The sequence below is a fragment of the Fulvia fulva genome, chromosome 2, assembly GCF_020509005.1.
Source record: "Fulvia fulva chromosome 2, complete sequence".
Lineage (NCBI taxonomy): Eukaryota > Fungi > Ascomycota > Dothideomycetes > Mycosphaerellales > Mycosphaerellaceae > Fulvia > Fulvia fulva.
The window spans coordinates 1199879-1224970 of NC_063013.1; the positions used below are offsets into that span (position 1 = coordinate 1199879).

The window sequence follows — 25092 nt, forward strand, 5'->3', positions numbered from 1 at the left end:
TCGTGAACAAAGGATTCCTTGCGACGGAGCGCAGCTTGCCGCGCAATCCAGTGGGGTCGGTGGCTGTCGTCGCAGTCAGATAGAGCAATCGATTATGGATCTCGACACTCGCGCCCATTGAACAGGTAGCTGCTCTGTCGCATCAGGCAGAGTTGGCGATCGTGCGGGATGATGCAGAGGTTGGAGGAACCAGGAGTTCGCATGCCACTGCTTCGCGGAATGGCCTCTGGTTTAGAGGTAGAACCCAGACACTGAGGCGGCAAAGGAAGGGCAGGTGTTTATGCAAGGAAGGTCGGGGAACGAACCTCACTTGAGATAGATGAACGACAGCAACCAGTTCGGCTCTTGCTAGCGATCTTGGGACCAAACACGTAAGAATGGTTGGTTGCCAGTGCAGCGGGGTCGCGGCAGTAGTATGCTGTTCGATCAATGGAGCGCCAGGAATGTCGTATGTATGAGAGGGTGGCCGATATCACCTGACGACCCAAGCTTGCTTGCCGCGTGAGGCGGGCTCTTCGGAGAGCTACCAGAGAGTTGAAGATTGTCGATCGTTGTGCATGAGTACCACAAACCGTTACCAGTCGCCTGTAACGCGGTTCTGTGGCCACAAGCTGCGGCTTGTGTCAAGGAGGCTCGCAAGCTGTCTGCCCCTCTGGTGATCGAGCTTGGCGCTAGTACAGTGTGGGCGACATCCAGGTCGGTGGAGCAGGTTTAGGAATGACAACCAGCGCGTCGGTGTTCTGAGTCAAGAGCGTGGAGTATGTTTCAAAATGTCTGGAATAGGCGGTTGCGGGAGGCGGTAGGCGTGCGTTGGGCGGAAAGTAGCTATTTCGTCAACAACCTGCTCGAGCCAGAGGTAGAGCAAATTGAGAATTCAATGTTAATGTAGTGTAGCCGGGCTGGCAATGTCAGCAGGCGGTATTGCCAGGTATTGCCGTCAGAAGGAATGCCTGCGAACGAGTGACGACGGCGGCGATCTGTATCTGCGCAGGCCAAAGCAAAAACGTTTTAGGGACGCAGCAGGCAGGCCAGCAGCAGAGGGGGGGAGGGTAGGCATAGCATTGCCATTTCCATACAAAGCGCGCAATTGGCGGTTGCAGTAGCTGACTGGGCCATGACGCCAGGCGAATATCCCATGGCACCGCCAGATTGCGTCGTGTGAAAGCCCTTGGGGAACAGTCGCGCACAGCAGCAGTAGTGCTAAGTGGTCAACAAGGACAACATAGTGGCCTCTCCGTTTTGGTCGACGGTCAGTAACAGACTATACTTAGCTCTATCGCCGACTCTGCAACCCTTGCCGATGCCCGTCCGCGAAGAAGCTTAAAAGTTTATCAACACTACTAAAGGCGGCCTGCCGACGCGATAGAGGATCGGATCCCGATGATTGCCTCTTTCCCTCCGCAACGGGCACGCCTGGTGCTGCGCGTGTGGAATGGCGAGGCATCGGTCTTTCTCGGGTGGCGCCCTGTCAGCTGCACAAGACAAGATCCGGCGGCAGCCAGCGATGCCGCGAAGGGGCCAAGCCCAGGTGTCTGTCGCAGTGTGTCTGTGTGTCTCCATTCCGCCATCCCTTGCGGCGGCAGACGCTGCCATCGCCCGATGAAGCTGCGAGCTTCTCTCGACTGGGCGCGACATCGGCTAGCAGCTCTAGGAGCGCCCAAGCGTGCGAGGCGCTGAAAACGCCCCATAACGAGAGCCGCAAGTGCAAGTGCTGCTGCAGGTACAGGTCCTACGGAACGCTCGAAAGTAGGCGGAAGTGCAGTGCAAACCTGAACGTTGGACAGATCCGAGCATTCGACTAGCCCCGAGCCAAAAATACGCACGCCCCCTCGAACCTCGCACCCTAGTCGCTTGAGCCACCGCTAACGACTCCACATTCGCACAAACCTTACCCCAACGGGGGCGCCTTCTTGAGCCTCTGAGCAGCGCTGTCGCCCTTCGTGGCCTCTTATGGTGCCGTCTCGCCTGTATCGAGCAGCGCAGCCCGTCTGCTTTGGTGTATAACGCATCTGGTCCACGCAGCGTCTCCCGCGATCGCCAGTCCGCTATCACGTCTTGCACCCGCTATGCGCGCTGACTAGTTGAGCCCTAACCTCTAGCCTACCTGCTGTATATGCTGCTGCTGCGCACACAACGACAGGGTTCTGGACCGCACATTCAGCATGGCGACTTCTGCAGGATGACATGTTGTGCCACCGTTCGTGACAAACGGCGCTATTGCTCGACTATCATGATGCCCTTGCCCGGAAAGCCTCCCGCTAGATGACAGGCCTGACTCGATGGTTTCTCCGGCGCGTCAGTGAGCAACTACTCTTCCAGCCTGGACCTGGACGGCCACGCTGGAGATCAAACTCATGGTATGGTAACTGACGGCATCTGCATGTGGCATTTGTTCGGCGCTGAGGCCTTGCGTGAACGATCAACGGCTAGCTGGGTTTGCAGATTAGCACGGGCGAGGCTGTGGCAGAGCGCTGGTGCGCGCCAGCGCACATCGGCATCACTCTGGGAACTGCTCAGTGCCGTGGGCGAGAGTCCAAATACCGCCGCTATGCGTTCTCTGCAATCACGTTACGACTTCGCCATGGATCTCAAAACATTTGCGAGATTACACCTGTGGCTGGAGCCTGTCCAGACGACGACGGCGAGTGAGCATTCTTCGGCACACCGCACCTGTCCTTCACCGCAGCTTGTTGACCGCCCGATGGCACTCGCCTTGCCGCTATTTGCAACATCGGGCGGTGTAGTTTTTGGTCATGTCGAGAGAAGAGACGACATTCATGCGCTGTTGATCTTGGCTCGTACCGTTGAAAGGCCGCGCCGTGCCATCGACAGCAAACATAGTGGCGAGAATGTTCATTGAAAGGCGTCAGAAGTTGCGACATAGACGACATTGAGTCGGAAGCTTCGCACGCCAGCGAACGTCGTGAAGCAGAGAGTCGGTGGAGTCGAGAAACCTGGAGAAACAGAAGCAAGAGCTGCAGATCAGACTTTAAAGGGTACCGCTGGGTGGTAAAATCAGCCTATGTTTTGGTTGACGTTGACGAATTGTCTTGCTTTTGCGACTTTGTCAGATCGTTCTCGTGTCTGGCCAGCCTTCTTTCCATGAAGAAGACCGCCCTCACCATGCCATGCAACGAGTACCCCACCAATTGCGAAGCCTTTTCGTAGAATCTCTTGGTGGTGCCACTGAGTTCTTCCTCGGACCTATAGTGCGGATATGCGCTACCGGCACGCGGAATATCATCGGAGGCCTCATCCGCAACTATGCGCTTGGGACGAAGCGCCCCTTGACTTTGGGCAAGCTTAGCCGCCGAACTACTGCCATGTGCGCGAATATCGGGCTCTGCACGTGGGCCGCCATGAGTTGGCCGGGTTGGGAACATCCTGAACAATGCTCTCCTGAAATCTGCTTCGCGACCAGCGCGACCACGCTCTCGCACTTCTTCAGACGCGATATTGTCCTCGAACCAGTCCAGATACTGGTCCAGACGATCTTCAGCAAGATCAAGACCCTTTGATTCAGTCATGGTGAAAGCTTCCTCGAAACTTAGGAAATTTTCTCGACCAAGGTCGTAATCTGAAACATCTCCATGCTGTTGACTTTCGGCCCACAACTTCCAGTCCATGCTGAGGGCAGACAGATCGCTGGGAGATCTGGCATATCGTTTTCGATCGTCAAACGGGAAGAGCAGCTTGGTCGTTATGACAACCAAGGCCATCAGTCGAATCTCCGGGAACCGTAAACTCATGTTCGTCCAAGCTTTGGCATCCAACGTATAGCAAAAGTCGGTGTGCAACAGGCGGGCAAGTCGCTGAGTGGCTAGATAGATTTCGAGTGGCAGGCAAAGCTTTTTGACCCAACGGAACAGAATCAGAGCGTGATTGAGTGGCGGCGCCAACATACCAAAGTCGGTGTCAAGAGCGGTCAGCAGTGTTAAGACACCTCGGTGGAGTGCAGCTGGTTCTATCAGCTGTTGAGGTTCCAGTTGTTCCTGAAGTTGACCTGGTAAGCGATCTCGCATCGAGAGGGGAAGTTCCTTTGCTGCTCGATAGAACAACAGCCTATCTCTGCTAACCCACTGGTGTAAGTCTGCAATAGTGAGCGGTATGCGGAGCAGCATAATACCAGTGTGTATCAAGCAGAGTAGCTCGGTCAGGGTTGGACCGTGAGACTTCTTGCGAGATGTGGTTCGAGTCCTTTGTGAAGTTGAAGCTGCGACATCTGTTCCGGATTCTCCTTCAGACTGTGAGCTGAACATCATGCGCGAGGATGCTGCTTCAGTGTCCGTCTCGTAGTCGTACGATACCTTGTCCTGTAGTTTTTGCAGTCTCAGTGCCCAAAGGTCTTTCACTAGAGTCTTGTCAAAGTCAGCCCCATTCTGTAAGTTTTGAGAAAGAAATCAGACCTCTAGTTCTTGGGGCAGCTTCTGCACTTCAATCAGCCACTTGAGCTGCTTGCGAAGGACAAGTTGTATGCAGAGAAGATAATGCTCATATGCTCGAGCGCCGCTGAACCCAGTTGCTATGGCAAGTCAGACCTCGATCTTAGGTCTTAGACATGTCGTAGAGCTTGCCCTTACTCGTGACTGACTCGGCATCTGACTCCTTCTTCCTGGACGTCTTGCCACGCGTTACTAGCTCCCCGGTGTCTTCAGCGACAACGGTACCAAGCTGTTTGTGAAACCATCAGTATCAGGCCTCGTTGACGGTATGCTCGATGTCTCACCTCTGACTGCTGGTGTCCCTGATCACAATATGTGAAGCCGTCCTCGCCGACATGGAAACGTCTGGACCCACAGTCGTCTTGCAAGCAATGCTGACCTTTGTTGCGTCTTTGCGACATCTGACCTTCAGAGGTGGGAGGTAGGATTGTATCTGGAGAATAAGGCGTTCCGGGTGATCAGCTGCCTCGCGTGCGAAGGTCAAGTATGCACTCGGATCTTCGTTGATCGGACTTCAGGGAGTATTCGTGGTCTTGGCAATTTTCTGAGTAGGGCTGGCGCTTGGACAACATGTGCTCATTGCTGGAACCGAAAGACTTCCAGTTGCCGTCGAGCGCATCGGGAAGTTTTTGCTCGGATTTACGACAGCAGCCTTCATGTTACGCAGCGACAGTGGTCTATGATGGAATACACCGTTGTACAGGTGTGCTTCAGCCGAGGTGAGATATGGCTTGTGAGTTGGAACAGCGTTGGCGTGAAGTGAGGTGTCGCTGCTGCAAGGATTTGTGCAAGTTCTTGGCGAAAAGACCAACTTTACCGGAAGCAGAGATGCGGGCTGTTACTACGACTTGAGAGTGACAAAGATATGACTTTGATCGTTAGATTTTTCAGATTCGTGAGACACAGCGAACTTTTCGCATATCATAGTCTACCTATAGATAATTGACGAATCGCAAGAGACGAATCGTCAAGATCACGCGACTATCCTTCGAAGACCTTCCCGCTTCTAAAACACTTCATGCCGCATTTACATCGTTTTTGACGTATACCCATAAGTGATGTGTCCCTTGGTTAGGCGCATGTTCTCGGGGTATCTTTGAGCGCTCTAATAGCGAGCTGCTTAAGAGCCCTTTGGAGCCTCCTTGGCATCGATGCAAGCCTCCTCGCCCATGGCAGTAAGGACGATGACGTCTGGGAAGAGGAGTCAGTATCAACAGTATTAAACGCGTAGGGGTAAAAACTCACTGGTGTCCTTCTCCTCCTCTCTGAAAAGCTTGTTGATCTTGTCACCGGCCTCACCCTCTGGAACCTTGACATCGTCCTTGGTGGATCCATCGTCAGACATGAGGGAGAGGAAGCCATCGTCAGTGATGTCAAGCTGCGGAGATTATCAGCCAGCCGTTCTGTGTCCCATAGGCCATGCTTTTGCTCTTACCAGCTGGTACTCGCGCCGGGAGACGTTTGGAACATCCATGTTGTGGGTGGATGGAGACAAGTCTTCCATCTTCTTGCCGGTGAAGATGTCGATGGCGACCATGTGGACCTTGGCGTGACCGTGCTTGCCGGTTTTCGAGGTGGACATTTCGACGATCTTGCATGGGCGGCCCTTGATGACAACGTGACCGTTCTTCCTCAAGGCCGAGCACTGCATGGGGAAGGTGGTAGAGGCACCGGCATCGGCGCTCTCGAAGGTGTGCTCATGCTGTCAACAGGTATAATGTCAGCGAATGTGTTCGTGGACAAGCTGTAGCCGGCGCAGAGTGGAGGCGCTGGCTGGGCAAGCAATCGCAGTCCTCGGCGGGGGCTGCCAGAGTCGAGGTCGCTCTCACCCAGCGAGCGGAAGGGGTAATGTCTTACCTGGGCGTCGTTGTTGTCGGCCATGGTGGGCTAATGAGTGTGTATGGAGGATAGGTGTGGTGGTAGAAGTCGTGGACGTGAAGTCGTGGATAACTGAATGTCTGAAAAGTCGACGTCCAGTTGAGCCCTCTTCTGTGCGTTGTGGAGCCAGCCGCCACTATTTAGCGCGAACCTTGCTACCCGGCGCTTACCTCAGCCGTTTTTGAAGGTCAACCCAACGCGTGCCTGTGCGTGTGAGCCTCACACATGTACGTACATGCAGCTTCTCTCCAGCTAACAACATGTCCATGTGGCTGGACCGCTTCTCGGTGCAGTCACGGGAGCCCACACCATCTCCAACACCCACATCCACCAGGTCTTTCTCTCCCGCGCCGAGGAGGTCGACACCGCTAGGACCGAGTACTCTGCAACGACGACCGGGACTGCAGCCGAGGAGTTCGTCGCTATCCCTAGCATCAGTCGCTGGTTCGACTGATAGCTTGCCGGCGACAGCAAGAGTCCCGAATGGCTCGAACTTGAAGAACCAGCTGTCACAGCAGACAGCTCCAGCCGATGGACCGGATCCCCTAACAGTTCTGCAAGGCATAATTGGCCCAACGCGAAAGCCGGAGAATGATGATCTTGCCCTGGAAGGCCTCGACACCACTGCACTTGCACAGCAGATTGACTTTGGTCATTTGAGCTTGCAAGACTTCGCGAGCCAGGATGCAGAGTGGGCTGAGAAGGGAAGCGATGAGGAGAACGTCAAGGTCATTCAGGACTTTGAGCAAGAGAAAGACAAGTTCGAAGATTTGCACAAGTCTATTGTGGCGTGCGATGAGGTTCTGAAGTCAGTCGAGACGTATCTGACCAGCTTCCAAGCAGAGCTGGCGGCAGTGTCTACGGAGATTGAATCTTTACAAAGTCGTTCGACAGCATTGAATAACAAGCTAGAGAACAGGAAAGCTGTTGAGAAAATCCTCGGTCCGGAGGCTGAGGCTTTCAGCATCCCACCTCACGTGGTACGGAAGATTACCGAAGGCGCAGTCGATGAACAGTGGATCAAATCGCTGCAGGAACTGGAAAAGCGGTCGAGATCCATAGATGCCAAGCTCAGAGAAGGCAGAGATATCAAAGCTGCTCAAGATGTTCAACCTTTCATCAACGACATCTCAAACAAAGCTGTAGAGCGTATTCGCGACTACGTTGTGGCGCAGATCAAGGCTCTCCGGTCGCCCAGCATCAATGCTCAAGTCATTCAGCAGAACAGCTTTCTTCGATACAAAGATGTGTTCTCATTCTTGGTTAAGCACCAGCCTGGTCTCGCAGAAGAGATATCGCAGGCTTACAGCAACACCATGCGATGGTACTACTTACACAACTTCACGCGATACAAGGCGGCCGTGGAAAAGCTCAACGTACACGTCATTGATCAGACTGATGTCCTCGCAGCTGAGGGTGGAGTGCGTAGACTGGGCAAATCTGGGCCTCCTCATGACACCTTCTCCATTGGCCGACGAGCTGATGTTATTCGCTCAACGAACGACACAGCATTGCCTTCCTTTGCCGCAGAAGAGGACAAGGGCACACATTATATCGAAGTACCATTCAGAGCGTACAATCTGGCATTGTTAGATAATGCCTCTGGCGAATACTCTTTCCTGACCGAGTTCTTCTCCAAGCAGTCGTTCCACGCCACGAACAGGAAGTTCAATGAGATTTTCCAGCCGACCTTCGAACTTGGATATGCTCTGACCAAACAATTAATCGAGCATACACTGGATGCACTGGGTATCTTGATCTGCGTACGTCTCACGCAACACTTTGCTTTCGAGCTGCAGCGTAGGAAGATCCCCGTGGGCGAGGGCTACATCAACGGCACGAACATGCTTCTTTGGCCTCGATTCCAGCAAATCATCGATGCGCATTGCGACTCGATACGAAAGCTCACGGCGTCACTCTCAGGGAAACCCGCCGGTTCTGCGCTCAGCTTGACATCCTCGCCCTCGACAGCTCAGACCACAGCGCCTCATCCTCTCACGCAACGCTTCGCCAATTTCCTCCAAGGTATTCTTGCTTTGAGTAGCGAGGCGGGAGATGATGAGCCAGTCTCGAACAGTCTCAGCAGGCTACGAGGGGACTTTCAGGCCTTCCTGATCAAACTGAGCAAAGGCACGGCAGAGGCGAGAAAGCGGGAACGGTTCTTGTACAACAATTATTCGCTGATATGTACGATTATAGGAGAGACCGAGGGGAAGTTGGCGGATGAGCAGAGGTCACATTTTGCTGATTTGAGGGATGATCTGGGTATTGAACCTTAGCCAAATGATGGTCTTTGGTTGAGTAGCAGTACAATCGATCAAGCCATACAGCCGCTATGTGACACTGAGTGCCATCGTCCCAAGTTGTAGCAGTAAACTTCCCTTGGGCATTGATGAAAGCGGCAGCTCGTGATCCATGGATTTATGAATGGTGCCATGAGACGACCGGCTTGAACGGAGGCGACGTCTTGAATCCATGAAGTTGAGCCGGGGTGATGTATGAGCTTCAGACAATTACGGTCTGCGGCGCGGCAAGCAAGAACGGGTCCAGACTACTCCTGTTCAGAGTTGGTTGTCTGTAGCTTCAGTATCTATCATGTTCTGCCCACCGATGTACAACAATACAGATGGCGTACACAGGCGCTTCACTCGCCACCTAGATCTAGCAAAGGTGATCTAGCGTTGACGTCTTCTGCCCACATTGATAATCCAATGGTAGGCAAGTTTGGACCATGTTGCAGTTCATCAATCACAGTCGATAGTCATCACTGCCATCGTGGCGTCCAAGGATCGTCGTTCGATCAGTGATATCAAATCAGTCTCACCTCATTCAAAGGACGTACAGATGTACAGTCCGTATCCGGACGGCATGGAGGGCGGTAATGGCTCGGCGCGACAAGTGATTCGTTGATAAGGGTGAAGGGAGTTTTGGCCATGCAATGCAACATGCGGGCACGCGAGCGCCCTCGCCGCTGCCAATTCGCCGTGATGCTGGCTTGATTATTGTGACAACCACGTTCAGGAGAGAGGCTGTAGCGATGTAATTGCCTCACAGGCAGAGTTGTTGATGCTGGTTGTTGAGGATGTTCACCGCTTCGTGGTCAAGACGAACAGATTTCCTTAGATGTCAGGGGAACTTAGCGCTGACCTACAGCCTTGGGACACGTCACTCATTTCCACACCTAAATTAACTTATTTATCCTACCGTTTTAGGCGTTATCTACTTGTCTCGAATAGGTAATAGTATATCGAAATACTAGGTATTATTTACCTACCTTACTATCGCTCTTAAGCGCTTACTACTACGCTCTTCGTCTATATTTACCTTATTCCGCCCTTAAACACCTCGTCGTTTACCTAATTTAGGCGTATTTATATAAGCTAGTATTAACTTATATATATTAGTAGTAGTACTAACCGCAAATAGCTCTTTATTACTTAGATTATCGTAGTTAATACTCTCCTTACTAATAGGTTAGATAAAGTTATATCTACTATATTCTACTGACTAGTAGAAGTAATAGAGAGTTATAAATACCCCTAGCGAGCTAAATACTACTTTATCCGGTATTACCGTAACGAAAGGTATAGTAGCTCTCTTTAATAGGCTTACTACGATAAGGAGCTTTTGTTTTTAAGGTAATACCTTCGTTAGTTATTATAGTCTCCCTATAGAGTGTATAGAAGGTAGGGACAGAAGAGCCTCAGAGTGCTTAGAAGTCGTTAAGAAGTGAAAGTCTAGCTTAGTATATAAGCGCTAAGAATTATATGCCCCGTAATATTCACTACGGGACCTAGCCCTCTAAATTTACTACTCTACTAAACCTTAACAGATTCACTTCGGCTCGTAGCTATATAACTTACGGCACTCCCGCGAGTACCCGCGACTACGCTAGACCCTAAAAGAAGCACGTAGAAGACTCGGAACGTAGGGTAGGTTAGAATAAGGTTTTAAGCAAAGCTACTAAGCGCGGCTTTATATAGGTTAGCCCTATTAATACGGGGACACGTACTCGCGAAGGTCTAGCCCTATTAATACGGGGATACGTACTCGCGAGGGTCGCGTATAAATATCCGTCCTTCCCTAGGCCTCTCTTACTTTCTTTGTCTTTCGTTTTATATAGTAATTATACTATACCCTTTATACCTACACTTCGTACCTATATTCTCGCTTTTACTCTTATATCTCATAGGCTAGGCTCTCGCCCTAACATCACGAAAGACTAACAAACTGTCAACTACTCGAGTCATCCTTATAGGTAACTACGCTACCGATAAAGGTGTCAACCTCGACAACTAAGACACCCTATTCTACTTTAGTAAGTAGGCTAATATCCCCTTCTCGAACTCCGCTACCTTCGGTACCTAGGCAAACGCTAACCCCGATACCGCCTACGCTCTTATTAACCGCACCGTCTCCTCTTTCCGCGAGACCGCCTAGTAGGTCGAGTAAGTAAATAACTAAGTAATATACCTTTAAGGTATTATAAATACCTTCTAAAACCTCGTACCGTAGGCCGACGATAACCGCCGCTAGTACTTCTCTAAGCAGGTTAATGACCTAGACGAGTTCGACGGTAATAAGAGCAAGTTTAAGGCATTTGAGACATAGCTTACTATTAAGCTGTTAGCTAATACCGACTACTTTCCGTAAGAGAATAACAAGGTTACGTACGTCTTCTCCCTCCTTCGGGGAGACGCCGCGGCTTAGGTATAATACTATATCGATAACGCTACGTAGACTATCGGCTAACCGGACGTCCTTACCTTAATATAGGACCTCCGTGCTACCTTTAGTAATCTAGACCGTAGAGCTACCGCCTAGAACGCTATCTATAACCTCCTCTAGAAGAACAAGAGCTTCGCCGAGTACCTCGCGGCCTTTAACCGCGATATCGGGTTTACCGGCTATAACGAAGAGACTAAGAAGAGCACTCTCCGCCGTAGCTTATTAGTAGAGCTTCTTCGAGCCCTCGAGGATAAGGACGTCGGTACTATAAGCTTCCGTAAGCTCGTCGAGACCTACTAGCGCCTCGACTCTAATATAAAATATACCGCCTCTCTCCTCGCTTCCCGTTCTTAAGGTCGTTAGCCTCGTAGTCCCGGAAGCCACTTCGCTACTCTACTAGGCGCCGCCGCTTCTATAGCTCTCCCTCCCGTCTCTATAGGTAATGCTATAGATCTTAGCGCTAGTACCGCCGTCCCTCGAGTCTAGGGCCTCGTTAACGGTAAGCTTACTCCCGAAGAGAAGCTTCGCCGTCGCTAGGCCGGACTCTATACCTACTACGGCGGTCTAGGCTATATCGTAGCTAACTATCCGTAGCTCGCTACCCGTAACGCCCGTAACCCGGTTCGCGGCGCTATCGGCGCTATCGAGCCTACTCCTACTACTCCCGCTAAGCAGGAAAAAGCCTAGGTCTTCCTTATCGACGCGAGGAAGACTAAGAATAACGTTTACCGAAAGTGAAGAGAGGAAGGAAGTTGAGGATTAATATAGTATAGCTAGACCTATACGACGAGACGGGTAAGGACTACGCTTATAAACCGTTCGTTACGAATATAAATATCGGCTTAAAGAAACTCTCTTCTTCTAATCTCACTCTTATAGATACTAGCGTACTAGGCGAGTCTTTTATAGACTATAAACTCGCGACCTCTCTTAACCTCAAACCCTAGGAACTAAAGTACCCTCGTACCCTTAAACTCTTTAACGGCACGGAGACTACTACTAGTAAGATTACTTATATTATATATACATTAATTACTCTCGGAGGCAAGCGTATGTCGATCACTAGCTTCCTTACGTCCCTACCGTATTAGAAGTTTATCCTCGGCCTTCCCTAGTTTAGACGATACTAACCTATTATCGACTAGACTTCCCTTACTATTAGCTTCCCTCTAGAAGCTCCTCCGGCACCTCCGCCTTCTCCGCCGCCTTAGCGCGGTCCTAAGTATACTAAGATCTTCTAGGTAAACGCCGCTACCTTTACTACTACTACTAAGTAGCCTAAAGCTTAAGTCTTCGTAGCCTCTCTCCGCGATATCGATATCGCCCTTAAGAAGCTCGATAAGAAGCGTATACCTACCGACCCTACTACGAAGGTCCCTCCTTAGGTATACTATATCCTCTACGTATTCGATACTAAAGCCGTAGACGAGCTGCCTCCTTATCACCCTTACGACTATAAGATTAAGCTAGAAGAAGGTGTAGAGGTACCGTTCGGACCGCTATATTCTATGTCCCGAGAAGAGCTTATTATCCTTAAGAGATACCTCGAAGAAAACCTAAAGAAGGGGTTTATTCGAGCGAGCCGTTCTAGCGCTAGTAGTCCCGTTATGTTCGTTAAGAAGCCCGGCGGTAGCCTACGCTTCTACGTAGACTACCGAGGCTTAAACGCTATTATAAAGAAGAACCGCTACCTAATACCGTTGATTTAAGAGACGCTCGAACGCCTCTCTAAGGCTAAGTACTTCACTAAGCTCGATGTTATCGCTACGTTTAATAAGTTACGAATAGTAGAAGGACACGAGTATCTTATAGCCTTCCGTACTCGCTACGGGCTATTCGAGTCGCTCGTTATACCCTTCGGCGTTTATAACGGGCCTAGTACCTTCTAGAACTTTATTAACAACATCCTTTAGGAGTTCCTCGATTAGTTCTATACTACCTATATCGACGACATCCTAGTCTATAGCGAGACTAAAGAGGAGTACCGCGAGCACGTCTATAAGGTCCTTTAGAAGCTCGTAGACGCCGGCTTATAGCTCGATATCGATAAGTACGAGTTTAAGAAGACCGAAGTCAAGTTCCTTAGTTTAATTATTACCGTAGACGGTATTAAGAAAGACTAAGAGAAGATCGACGCTATCGTCGAATAGGATACTCCTACGAACGTTAAGGAGGTCTAGGGTTTCCTAGGCTTTACTAACTTCTACCGCCGCTTTATCTACGTATTCTCGGGCGTAGTACGCCCTTTAACGAAGCTTACGCGTAAGTATGAGAAGTTTACCTAGACTAACGAATACTAGGAGGCTTTTAACTTACTTAAAGCGAAGTTTATTAAGAACCCGCTTCTATAGCACTTCGATTTCGAACTAGAGACCCGTATAGAGACTAACGTATCCGACGGCGTAGTAGGCGGCATCCTACTATAACGCCGCTCGCCTAAATCTCCCTAGCTACCTATCGCCTTCCTCTCTAAGAAGATGACCGCTACGGAGTATAACTACGAGATCTACGACAAGGAGCTTCTCGCTATCGTTAAAGCTTTTAAAGAGTAGCGCCCCGAGCTCGAAGGCTCTACTATACCCGTCTAAGTAAGCTCCGACTATAAGAACCTCGTCTACTTTATAAAGAGTAAGCTACTTAATTATCGCTAGGCCCGCTAGAGCGAGTTCCTCTCCCGGTTCAACTTTATAATCTCGTATACGCCCGGTAAGGCTAACTCGATAGCCGACGCCCTTACCCGCCGCCCTAGTAACTCTCTAGTTAATCGAAGAGGGGGCTAGTAAATCGTAGAGCAATAAGTTATTAAAGAGTATAACCTCTCTTCCGAGCTTCGAGAGTACCTATCGAACGGCTAGCCTACGCTCGCCGCTTCCTTTACTACTTTCGTACTCGCTCCTACCTACCTTAACGAGAGTAACGATGAATCCGAGCCTAAAGAATACGCCTCGGACGCTAAGGACTTGAACGACGATAAAGAGGGCTTAGTAACGACCGACGGCTTATCCGAATTAGACTTTTAGGGGTTTAATAATAAGGAGTAGCCCGAAGGCATTATAGTACGGGTACGAATAGTATACGATACCGACCTAGACGCCTAGGAGTTAGTTCAGGCCCTTAAATCTAGCGCGAGGACATTCCCGGGCTTCTCGCTATCTAAGTACGAGCTCTAGGAAGGTGTCGTCTACTTCCGTAAGAAGCTTTACGTACCGTAGCCTAAAGGCTCTAATATCCGAGCTAAGATTCTTTAAATCGTCTACGACTCCGCCTCTAGGGGTCACCTAGGCGTAGCTAAGACCTATAAGCTCCTCGCTAGGTATTACTAGTAGCCGTGATCCTAGAAGGACGTTCGCCGCTACGTACTAAACTACGCTACTTATCGAAGAGCTAAAGCTAACCGCTACCGCCCCTACGGTCTCTTATACCCTCTCCCGGCTCCTAATCGTCCGTAGAAGCACATTACTATAGACTTTATTACCGATCTTCCTTACGGTAAGACCTTTAGCGGCGTAAAGGTAAAGGCCCTTCTAGTAATTATAGACCGTTACTCTAAGGACCGGTATATAATCCCGTACTAGAGTATAACCGTAAAGAAGACTACTCGCTTATTCTACGAATTCGTCTAGCGCTTTTAAGGCCTCCCGGATAGCATCACCTCTAATAGAGGCTCCTAGTTTATCTCGTACTTCTAGAAGCGTCTATATACTATCCTAGGCATTAAGTATAACCTCTCGACTAGTTTTTAGCTATAGACCGATAGCTAGACCGAGATTACGAACGCTATCCTCGAATAGGTCCTTCGTTACTTCGTCGACTACTACTAGAAGGATTAGCCTTAGTATATCCCTACGGTAGAGTTCGCTACTCGTAACTAGGACTCGGAGACTACTAGCTACTCTTCCTTCTATACTACGAGAGGTTACTACCCTCGTATAGGTATAGAACTAGAAGAGCCTCTCCCGCCTACCGAAGACGTAAACGAGCAAGTAGTAGACGAGTTCGCTACTATACTCTTATAGATCTATAAAGAAGTCTACGACGAGATAGTATACGTATAAGCAATCTACGAGGATTAAGCTAATCGTCGTCGCTAGCTAGCTCCCGACTACTAAGTAGGTGATATAGTATACCTTAACTCTAAGAAGATTAAGACGGACCGCCCCTCTAAGAAGCTAAGCTAGAAGAACCTAGGTCCTTTTAAGATTACCGAGCGTATTAATTTATACGCCTACTATCTAGCTCTTCCTACGAACATAAAGATCTATAACGTCTTCTATCCCGTACGCCTTCGGCCGTCGGCTAAGGACCTATTCCTAAACTAAAACTAAGATATACTAGGTCCTCCCGATAAAGTAGAAGTCGACGAGCCGGTTAACCTACCTTCTAACGACTATACTGTCCGTAAGATCCGGGGAATCCGCGTAGAGCCTAACGATATTAAAGGGCTACCGCCGATTAAGTATAAAGTCGAATAGTAAGGTTACCCTAAGTAGGATACCTTATAGGAACCTATCTAATATATTATCTTTAATCGTTAAGTAATCGAAGAATACTACGCCCGCGTAGACGGCCTAGAGGTTAATATCGGTAGGCTTTTCGAATCTAAGCTCTTCGACGGGGCTTACTAATAGTATATCGACTATAATATTAGGCCTAAGCCTAGTACTAAAGCTGAACATCCTCGATATATAGAACTACTACGGCTTCGTAGGAACTTAGCTTTGTTCGGGGGGGCTACTATTATAGTCTCCCTATAGAGTGTATAGAAGGTAGGGATAGAAGAGCCTTAGAGTGCTTAGAAGTCGTTAAGAAGTGAAAGTCCAGCTTAGTATATAAGCGCTAAGAATTATATACCCCGTAATATTTACTACGGGACCTAGCCCTCCAAATTCACTACTCTACTAAACCTTAATAGATTCACTTTAGCTCGTAGCTATATAACTTACGGCACTCCCGCGAGTACCCGCGACTACGCTAGACCCTAAAAGAAGCACGTAGAAGACTCGGAACGTAGGGTAGGTTAGAATAAGGTTTTAAGTAAAGCTACTAAGCGCGGCTTTATATAGGTTAGCCCTGTTAATACGGGGACACGTACTCGCGAGGGTCTAGCCCTATTAATACGGGGATACGTACTCGCGAGGGTCGCGTATAAATATCCGGCCTTCCCTAGGCCTCTCTTACTTTCTTCGTCTTTCGTTTTATATAGTAATTATACTATACCCTTTATACCTACACTTCGTACCTATATTCTCGCTTTCACTCTTATATCTTATAGGCTAGGCTCTCGCCCTAACATTAGTATTACTAGTAGCTCTATCTTCTACTAACGCTTTCTAAGAGGTATAATATCGATGTCGATATAGCCTACTTTATACGAATTAGAAGAGCCTATATTAGCGAGCCTATAGATAGAGTCTCTTACTTATCGTATCTACTAACGTAAGCTAGTACTACCGCCCTTTATAATAGTGTCCTTAGAGCGATAGTATACGTCCTTTAACTCGTTACTAGCTTCGAAGAAGTTTATACGTAGTATATTAGTTAAGAGGGCTATAATGTTATTGTCTATATCCTCGTAGCCTTATATAATAAGATATAATATATCTTGTACTTCCTAATATTTACTAACCTAGTCTATATTTAGGCCTAACTAGGTATTAGTATAGATAATTACCTACTTATCTATTAAGGGTAGACTAAATAGGTAGTACCTAATAATATAGATAGATTTGTCATTTCTCTATTCTAGGACCCTATTCGGCCTATATAGGTATATATCTATTATTATAGATAAAGGGAAACCCGAATAGGTAAAAACCCTTCCCGCCCCCGACTTCTCCTTATCTAGATTAGCTTTCTCTCTAAACGTACGTAGTCTATATTACTACCCCGTTAGCCCCCGCTCCTAGCCGGTCTCGTCGCGCTACGCCGTATTCTCTCTTCCTATACTACTCCTACTAGGCGGTACTATTCTAGCTAGCCCTTCTCTAGTATTAAGTTCGTAATACGACGTAGGTCCTTAACGTTATTAAGAAGTGCCCTAATCGTCCGGTTCCTCGCCTTTACTATCTACTCCCCCCTTCCTAGCGACTACCTCGGATAGACGAGGAGTACGTACCGTATATTCTAGGAGTAATAGCCGTAGGAGTAGCTAGTATTCGTATATTCTAGAACCTTCCTCTATAATAGGTACCCCGAGAGGCCGATATATTCGCTTCGTAGTTAGGTTACTATACTACTCTATACCCTCGTAAGGCGGTAGTAGATAAGCTTCGGGGGGTGCTTAACTACGGATTTCGTAGCTAACTATTCCTTAGGTTGTCCCGCTAGCTAAAGGCGTCTACTATACCCTATAACCTAGTTGTTCTACCTCTCTTTCTATAGTTGCTCTATAAACTATTTCTTACCTTCCTATCGTATTACTAGCTATTTGTTCCTTACCCGGTAGTTCGGCTCGTTTCCGGGTCGAATACCCTTATACGCTAGTACTAATTTGCGGGCCCTTACAACTATACTAGCGATGACCTTCTATACTAGGTACTATACCGACTTACCTAGGTAGGAGGTCCGTAGTCCCTAGATATATAGGTCGATCGGCGGTATAGCGGTCTCGTACTTAAGTATCCTTATTAGTATCGACTTATATACCCCGGTGACCTTCCTTAGGCATTAGTTTTAGATCTTCGCTAGCGGCGCGACGAGTCCCTTTAATAGGTAGGCCCTCTCGCCTAAGGACTATACTTAGCTACTATAGGTAAGGACTAGCCGTATAATAGCCGTATATAGAAGTCGTGACTACCGGAAGTCCGCCCCCTATATAGACGTAGTAAGCCTCTAGTATAATACTATATTCTGTTTAGCTTTCCGTAATATTACCTATACGTGCTTCCTCTACCGTAGCGCCGGGTCTACCTATAGTCCGAGGATCCTAAGCTAATTTGCCGGGTTAGTCGTATACCCCTATATCTAGATAGAAGCTTATATATTATAGAACCGTAGCCGGCGCGTAAAGTATATTAGATTATACTTTTCTAGGGCAAACCGAGCCCCGTGCCTCCTAGCCTAGTCCTTATAGATCTTATACTTCTCTTCTAGTAGCCTATAGTTCTCCTTAGTTAAGGGAGACTACGCTAGAATATTCGTATCGTCTACGAAGCCGCTCGTAGCGGTGTTCTAGGATTCTAGGGCTAGGAGTAGCGTCGCTATAAAGAAGAGGAACAGAATAGGTACTAGCGTTAAGCCTTACGGGATTCTAGTATAGACTACTTAAAATAGGCTTTTATACTAGCCGACTAGGATCGACGTACTACGTTTTTAGAGGTAGGACCGTACGAAGTTAATAAGCTACTTAAGGAGTCCTTTCGACCTTAGGATATAGAGTAGCCGCGGGTATAATACGTAGTCGAAGGCTCCCGATATATCTAGACTAAGTAAGGATACTACCTTGTCCCTATTCTTATACTAGATAGCCTTTACCTAAGAGGTAATAAGTTCTATCGCGGATAGCGTCGATCGCTATAGGCGCGTACCTATCTAGGTATCCGGGAGTAGGGAGTATTCCTCTACCGCCTCGGAGAGTCTCGTTATAACTAGCTTCTTAAGCGCCTTCCTAAGAGTGTTAAGGAGCGCAATTAGACGGTACGACTTTACCTACGTATAGTCTTCCTTTTACGGCTTACGTAGGACTACTATCGTCGATTGTTTAAATACTATCGGGTAGTATCCGGTCTATAGGTAGGCGTTAAAGATCGCTACGACTACTAGGGCTAGTTAATCTCTATACTTCTTTAGTAGCTCGTTTAGGATCCTATCCGGCCCCGGGTAAGGAAGGAATCGTATTTAGTAAGCTAGCTACGAGATAAGGTAACAAGTCTTAACCGCGCTTTCCTACTTATCTAGTACTACCGTAAAGCCTCGTTTCGAGAGGTTAGCCCGAAGCAAAAGCTTCCGTCTACGTCCTCCCTCCCTATTTACTTCTTAAGCTAATATCTACCTCTATAGGCCTAAGCCCTTTAGTGCTCTCTATTAACCGATATACGTATCCGTCCTCTCGGGCTATATAGATAGTATTAGCCGTCGCTACTAGTATATACTACGCCCTAGGTTCTGACGCCCTCCGTATTACCGTAGCCTATCTCTAGAAAGCGGCCGTCTATACCTCGTAAGTTTGCTCGGGGTATATACTACGCCGGGTAGCGTACTCCTTACGTTTCTACCTACTAACTAATATAAAGTTCCTTATTACTCTACCCTCAATCCTCCCCGATTATAGAACTAATCTACTTATATTATACGTCTTTTCCCCGTCCTATAAGCCGTCTTTTCCTTACTTAGGCTATCGTCTTTTCCTCGTCGTAATCTGCTATATTAGACTAGGTACGTTATATAGCGGGATAGGTAGTGCCTTAGGTAAAACCCTCGTTCCTATACCGGGTGTTTAATAGGCCCTTATAGGCTTCGTCGCGTATCTACCTACCTACCGTATTGCCCGCTAGTAAACACTAGATTATTTCGTAGTCCGCTCGACGCCGTCGTATAGTCCGCTTAGTTGTTGTTCTATAGTCCGCTCGTCTAATATTCGTCGCTTAGTCCGCTCGGTTTACGGTCTCCGGAGGTAAAAATTCTATACTTATACTAGAGGTGTCCTATCGAGCGTATAGGCTACGGTTCCGCGCCCTTCTTATACGTAGAAAGAAGAGGGACTCGCTCCCGATACGAGTACACGCTCGTCGGATAGTTTTTATACCCGTTTTACTAGTAGTCCTCTATTTACCGCGGCTTCGCCTACGTTACGCGCCCGTCGTACCTACGACGCTCTAGCGTAAGAATACTTAGCTCTCTCGTAGTAAGACGAGAGGTTCGTAGCCGATACTACGTATAGGTGATTCTCGTCGTCGACCTACCTAATAATATAGTAATAACGTACTTTACTACCGAGCGGGCTATACTACCGAGCGGGCTCCTATTACTAAGAACTATACTACTTCTACTTTAATTACGACGGTATCTTAATATAACGACATCCTATAGAATCGTTACTAGGAGGACAATTCCTCTTTAGATTCCTCGCTATCTAGCAAGTCCCCACACAGGACAGAAACATGCTGCCCCAGTTTCCAAACATTGAAGACCAGGAAGGAGTAATCCAACACACTCTCCCAGGAAAGGCACAGGCATTGGGGAAACATTTCTTTGGCACACAGGTAGAAGCTGACCTGCAGGATCTGGAGGGCAGTGTGTATCCAACACCACTAGAGCAATCCTGCACAGTGGGAGAGGGAGAGATCAAGAGCATCATTAAGACACTCTCAGGAAACAAGGCCCCAGGACCAGATGGGATTCCAAACTTGTTCATCAAGACATGCAAGGACCAGATCTCCCCTGCACTGTCAAACATCTTTTCACAGTGCATGGCCCAAGGACACTGCCCTAAACACTTTAAGGAGTCACTGACTGTGGTCTTGAGAAAACCACAGAAAGAGGACTACACAAAGCTAAAGGCATACAGACCTATTGCCTTGCTCAACACACTAGGCAAACTCCTGGAAAAGATCATAGCAGAAAGGCTGACAAACCTAGCTGAAGAACATGGAATCCTTCCTGAAGAACAGATGGGAGGCAGGAAACAAAGATCAACACTAACAGCTGTGGAACTTATCACAGAGCAGATCAAGACCCTATGGCACTTTGGGAACAACAAAGCAGCCACACTCCTCTCACTAGACATATCAGGAGCCTTTGACAATGTCTCACGCCAGAGGCTGATCCACATCCTGAAACAGAAGGCTATCCCTAACTGGACAGTCCAGTTTATCCAGTCCTTCCTCAGAGGCAGAACCACAAGACTAAGACTGGGCAGATACAAATCTGACAGCATGCCTACAGAGACAGGAATCCCACAGGGATCAACAATGTCTCCAATCCTGTTTCTCCTCTTTATGGCAGACCTGCCAGCAAAGCTAAACTCCAGAAACACATCAGCCTCAGGGTTTGTAGATGACACAAACATCCTAGCCTGGTCAGACAGCACAGAAGAGAACTGCAGAATCTTGCAGAAGAAACACAAGGAATGTGAGGAATGGGCCAGGAAACATGGAGCCAGATTTGCCCCAGAGAAGTATCAACTCATCCACTTCAGTAGAGCCAGAAACAGACACAATATGCAAGCCCCAATCACTATTCAGGGACACACAACAGAACCCTCAAGTGAATTAAGGGTGCTAGGAATATGGATGGATCCAAAGCTCAGCTGGGGACCACAGGTCAAGAAAGCACAGGCAAGAGCAGACAACAACAGGCAATCAATTGACAGGCTTACAGCCTCCACATGGGGAGCCACATTTGCGAAAGCAAAGGTTATGTACAAGGCCATTGTGAAGCCAGCCATGCTATATGGAGCCCAGATCTGGTCAGCCCAAGACAAGATCCCAAAGAGAATTGCAGATCCCATCAGCAGAGCCCAAGCCTCCTGTCTGAAAAAGGTGCTTGGAGCATACAAGTCAACTCCAACAAGGGTGGTCGAAATGGAGTCTGGCTCCCCACCAGCCAAGCTCTACCTTCAAGGGTTGAGATACCAGTATGCAGGAAAGACGTCTGCATACCCAGCCCAGCTAGTAATCCAGAAGGCAGTCAACAAAACCAGGAGCCAGTGCACAAGAAGGCACAGACAAGCAAGACCCAATCCAGCCCCACAGAAGCAGCAGGACCTGCAGAAGTTCAAAGAACTAACAGAACAGCTGCACCTAGCCCAGCAGGAACAGGACAGAAGGGCTCAAGGGAGAGGATCAGCAGCCAGCCAAGGGAAGAAGCAACAGTCTCTAGCTGAAAGGATGGCAGGACTCCTCTGGAAGACTGAATGGACAAGAACCCCACAGAGGCCAGGAACCCCAAAGGCACTCCAACAGTTTGGTAGCCACAACTACCTACTGTACTCAGACCTGACTAGGTCAGAAGCAAGCATAGCAATACAAATCCGCTCTGAACACATCGGAGTCAGGGCATACCTGCATCAGAGAAAAGTCCCAGGTATCGAAGACAAGAGTTGCCCATGCGGCTACCTGTCCCAGAATGTCGAACATAGACTTCTGGTTTGCAAAGAATGGAGTACAGGGAGAGGTGAATGGAGGGCAAGGGCAAGGAACAGAAACTTCCAAGCCATGATCAGCAATAAGGGAGACCTCCAGAGAATTACAAGGTGGATCATCCACCAAGGATTTTTGGAGCAGTTCTCTCTTACTAGGGAAACAGAGAGATGGATTGAGGAGAGAAAGAAGGAGGAGGAGAGCAGGAAGAGGGGGACAACTCTAGGGTTGCAGACAAGGTAGTCAGAGGCTAACCACCATGACACTAGTGCACCCTAATGGAAGGAAAACTGAGAACTCATGGCAAGGAAGCTATTAGAGAAGGAGAGGAGGTTTTTACCTAGGAATAGGTTTCCTACCTTATGCAGTAACATATATAGACATAAACCCGCATGGGCCGGAGGGCACCACAACGGGTAAATGAATTATCTATCTATCTATCTAGCAAGTCTATTTAATAGGTACGTACGTTATGCCCCGACTCGCTATATTACTTATAGCGTCGTAGCCTTAGTACTAGCCGAATACTATCTAGCGACTCTCTACTCACTTCCTACCTCCTAGTATCCTCTAGAGGTATTAATTACGACGCCTTATCGAAGGTTAGAGACCCTCTAGACTAAATGTACTTACGCTTTCGTACTTCCCGCTATATAAGGACCTCGTTAGACTTACGTAGCTTACTAATCTCGCTTCGTATAAGAGCTATCTAATACGCTATCTCTCTACTCCCTCTCTATTACCCTATTAAACGACCTTCCTCTTTCTACTACGCCTTTCTAAACCCGTAACGACGCTCTAAGACGTAATAACACCTATTATAAACCCTATCTCGTCGAAGTTATAGGTGTCCTAGTTAAGGATACTATACTTCTCCTTTATATTACCTATAAGTAAGAACTACTTCTTAATAACGTCTAGATCTTCTATTAGTACTCGCTAACGATCGTATCTACGTGTTATACGAACCTTTAGCTTACGATACCGCCTAATAAACCTGTCTGTCTAATTAAGACTAGCGGGCTTAAGACCCTTCTCTTATAGTAATACATCGGCTATTACTCGTATACTAGCCTTTAATAGCGGGAAACCTCTAAGATCTAGCTCGAGTATATACTTAAGTATTACCCTCTCTTCTAGCTCTATAAGCTTCTTCAAATTAGGCTCGTAGTCACCCCGAGAAGGTCGTCTATTCAATCGATACCCTAGTATAGTTCGAGACGCGTTATATACCTTTATAGTAAGTCGATTCGTAATTATCGTATCGCCTTTCGTAGCCTAGATAGCTAAGGTTAGTTTAGCCTCGTTAAAAGACAATATACGCTATAATAGTAGTTATATAGCTATATCTATAGAAGTAGTATAGCTCTTAGTAAAAATAGCCCGCTCGGTAGTATAGCCCGCTCGGTAGTAAAGTACGTTATAGTAAGTAATATTAATACTAGAATAAGTATAAGTAGGTATAATATTGACCTTTCTTCGAAGTAAAGTAGAAGTATTTCTAAACTACTAGTTCTTTATCCTTATCTCGTATTATAAGGTTACGTAACTTATTAATTAGTAGCTTACCGGCTCTAAGTAGTATTTAGAAGTAGTTAAGCTACTATTGCCTAAAAAATAGTAAACGACGGGACGATAGCGTCGTAAAAGTAAAGAGCGCCCTTAACTCGATAGGATAGGGCCCTATTATATATACCGATAATACTATTAAATAGCGGAGTATAAAGAGCAATACGTAGAGCGACGACGCGCCCGGGAGAAGCGGAGGATAGCGACTAACTAGTATAACGACTATAGTAACTATAAGCCGCTAACTAAAAGAACTAGTATATAAAATATAGGATAGAAACGGTAGAATATACCGCTATCGTATACGAAATTATAGCTACCCTCGCGAACGCTAATCTACCCTACGAACGCGTAATCCGTAGCCTCCTCGAGAGCTTAGCTAAAGTAATCTAGGAGCTACTACGGGCTACGAAGACGCTAGCGCTAGTAAAAGACGTAATAAACGCCGACCTCCTACGGGAGATCTAAGCGCTTAGAAGAGCTAGGCCGGCGATATATACCTAAGCGGCTATAGTAGCTATAGAGTAACCGACGTACTACGCTAGGCTAGTCTAGCGCGAGGTTATAATATATATCGATAACCCCGAAGAAAGAGAGCGGGTAGCGGTACTCTCGTATAAGCGCCTCGTAGAATAGGCGCGCTAGGCTAGTAAGTAGGACATTAATATAGCCTAGAAGCTAAGAAGCGGAGACGTATAGTATACGCTCGTAACTATAGTAGGGAGACCGACGCTCCTTTAGAATGTAGCCTAGGCGGTCGAGGTACTAAATACGAAGAGCGTAATACCGGTCGCGCTAGTATACTAGGCCCTTATATACGGTATCCGAGTCGATACCTTCCTAGCGGATACTAGCCCGGTAGCGATAGGAGCGGTAATCGTAAAGGATAACTAGGCTACTATCCTAGGCCTCGTTATTACCCGGGCGTACTAGATAAAGAAGCCGGAACGAATAGAGCGGAAATATTCGTCGCTCGTAATCGCGTTTAAGTATAACGGCTAGAGGGCCTAAGCCGTAGAGAAGGGACTAGTTCTTACCTACTCGTACTACTATATAGAGAAGTATAACTATACCTATATAGTAACCTAGTACTTCCGGTACTAGGGATTCGGGTACACTATAAAGTACTATCGACGGGAGACCTAGTATAGCTACTACGCGATAGCGTATAATACCCCCGACTACCCCTAACCCGGGATAAGTAAGTACGCTAACTACGGTAGAGGCTATAAGGCGTAGATAGGTAGGTATAGAGTAAAGAGGTAGGCGGCGGAGTAGGTAGTAGGAGCGCGCCTAGGCGTACGATAGGTAGGAGGAGAAATAGCGACCGTATTATACCGACCGAGGGTCGATACTAACGGTTTCTAGCTAGTTATAGAAGGAGGTAAGAAGAGGCG

General features: G+C 47.8%; 3 protein-coding genes across 3 annotated transcripts; 1 reads left to right on the forward strand and 2 right to left on the reverse strand.

Annotated features, from left to right (window-relative positions):
• Positions 1 to 3020: 3020 nt before the first annotated feature.
• On the reverse strand, positions 3021 to 4843 carry CLAFUR5_02616 (RNA polymerase I-specific transcription initiation factor rrn7; the record flags this gene model as incomplete). Its single annotated transcript, XM_047901764.1, has 4 exons — positions 3021 to 4358; positions 4407 to 4522; positions 4575 to 4671; positions 4727 to 4843. The coding sequence occupies 4 exons, from the start codon at positions 4841 to 4843 to the stop codon at positions 3021 to 3023; spliced, it is 1668 nt and encodes a 555-aa protein (XP_047758657.1).
• Positions 4844 to 5562: 719 nt separating this feature from the next.
• CLAFUR5_02617 (Eukaryotic translation initiation factor 5A) lies at positions 5563 to 6323 on the reverse strand (the record flags this gene model as incomplete). The annotated part of the gene is made up of 4 exons (XM_047901765.1): positions 5563 to 5633; positions 5688 to 5820; positions 5878 to 6144; positions 6300 to 6323. 4 exons carry the CDS (start codon positions 6321 to 6323, stop codon positions 5563 to 5565), a joined length of 495 nt encoding a protein of 164 aa, XP_047758656.1.
• Positions 6324 to 6580: 257 nt separating this feature from the next.
• Positions 6581 to 8599, forward strand: CLAFUR5_02618 (Vacuolar protein sorting-associated protein 52 B; the record flags this gene model as incomplete). The annotated part of the gene is made up of 1 exon (XM_047901766.1): positions 6581 to 8599. One exon carries the CDS (start codon positions 6581 to 6583, stop codon positions 8597 to 8599), a length of 2019 nt encoding a protein of 672 aa, XP_047758663.1.
• Between the last annotated feature and the right edge of the window lie 16493 nt (positions 8600 to 25092).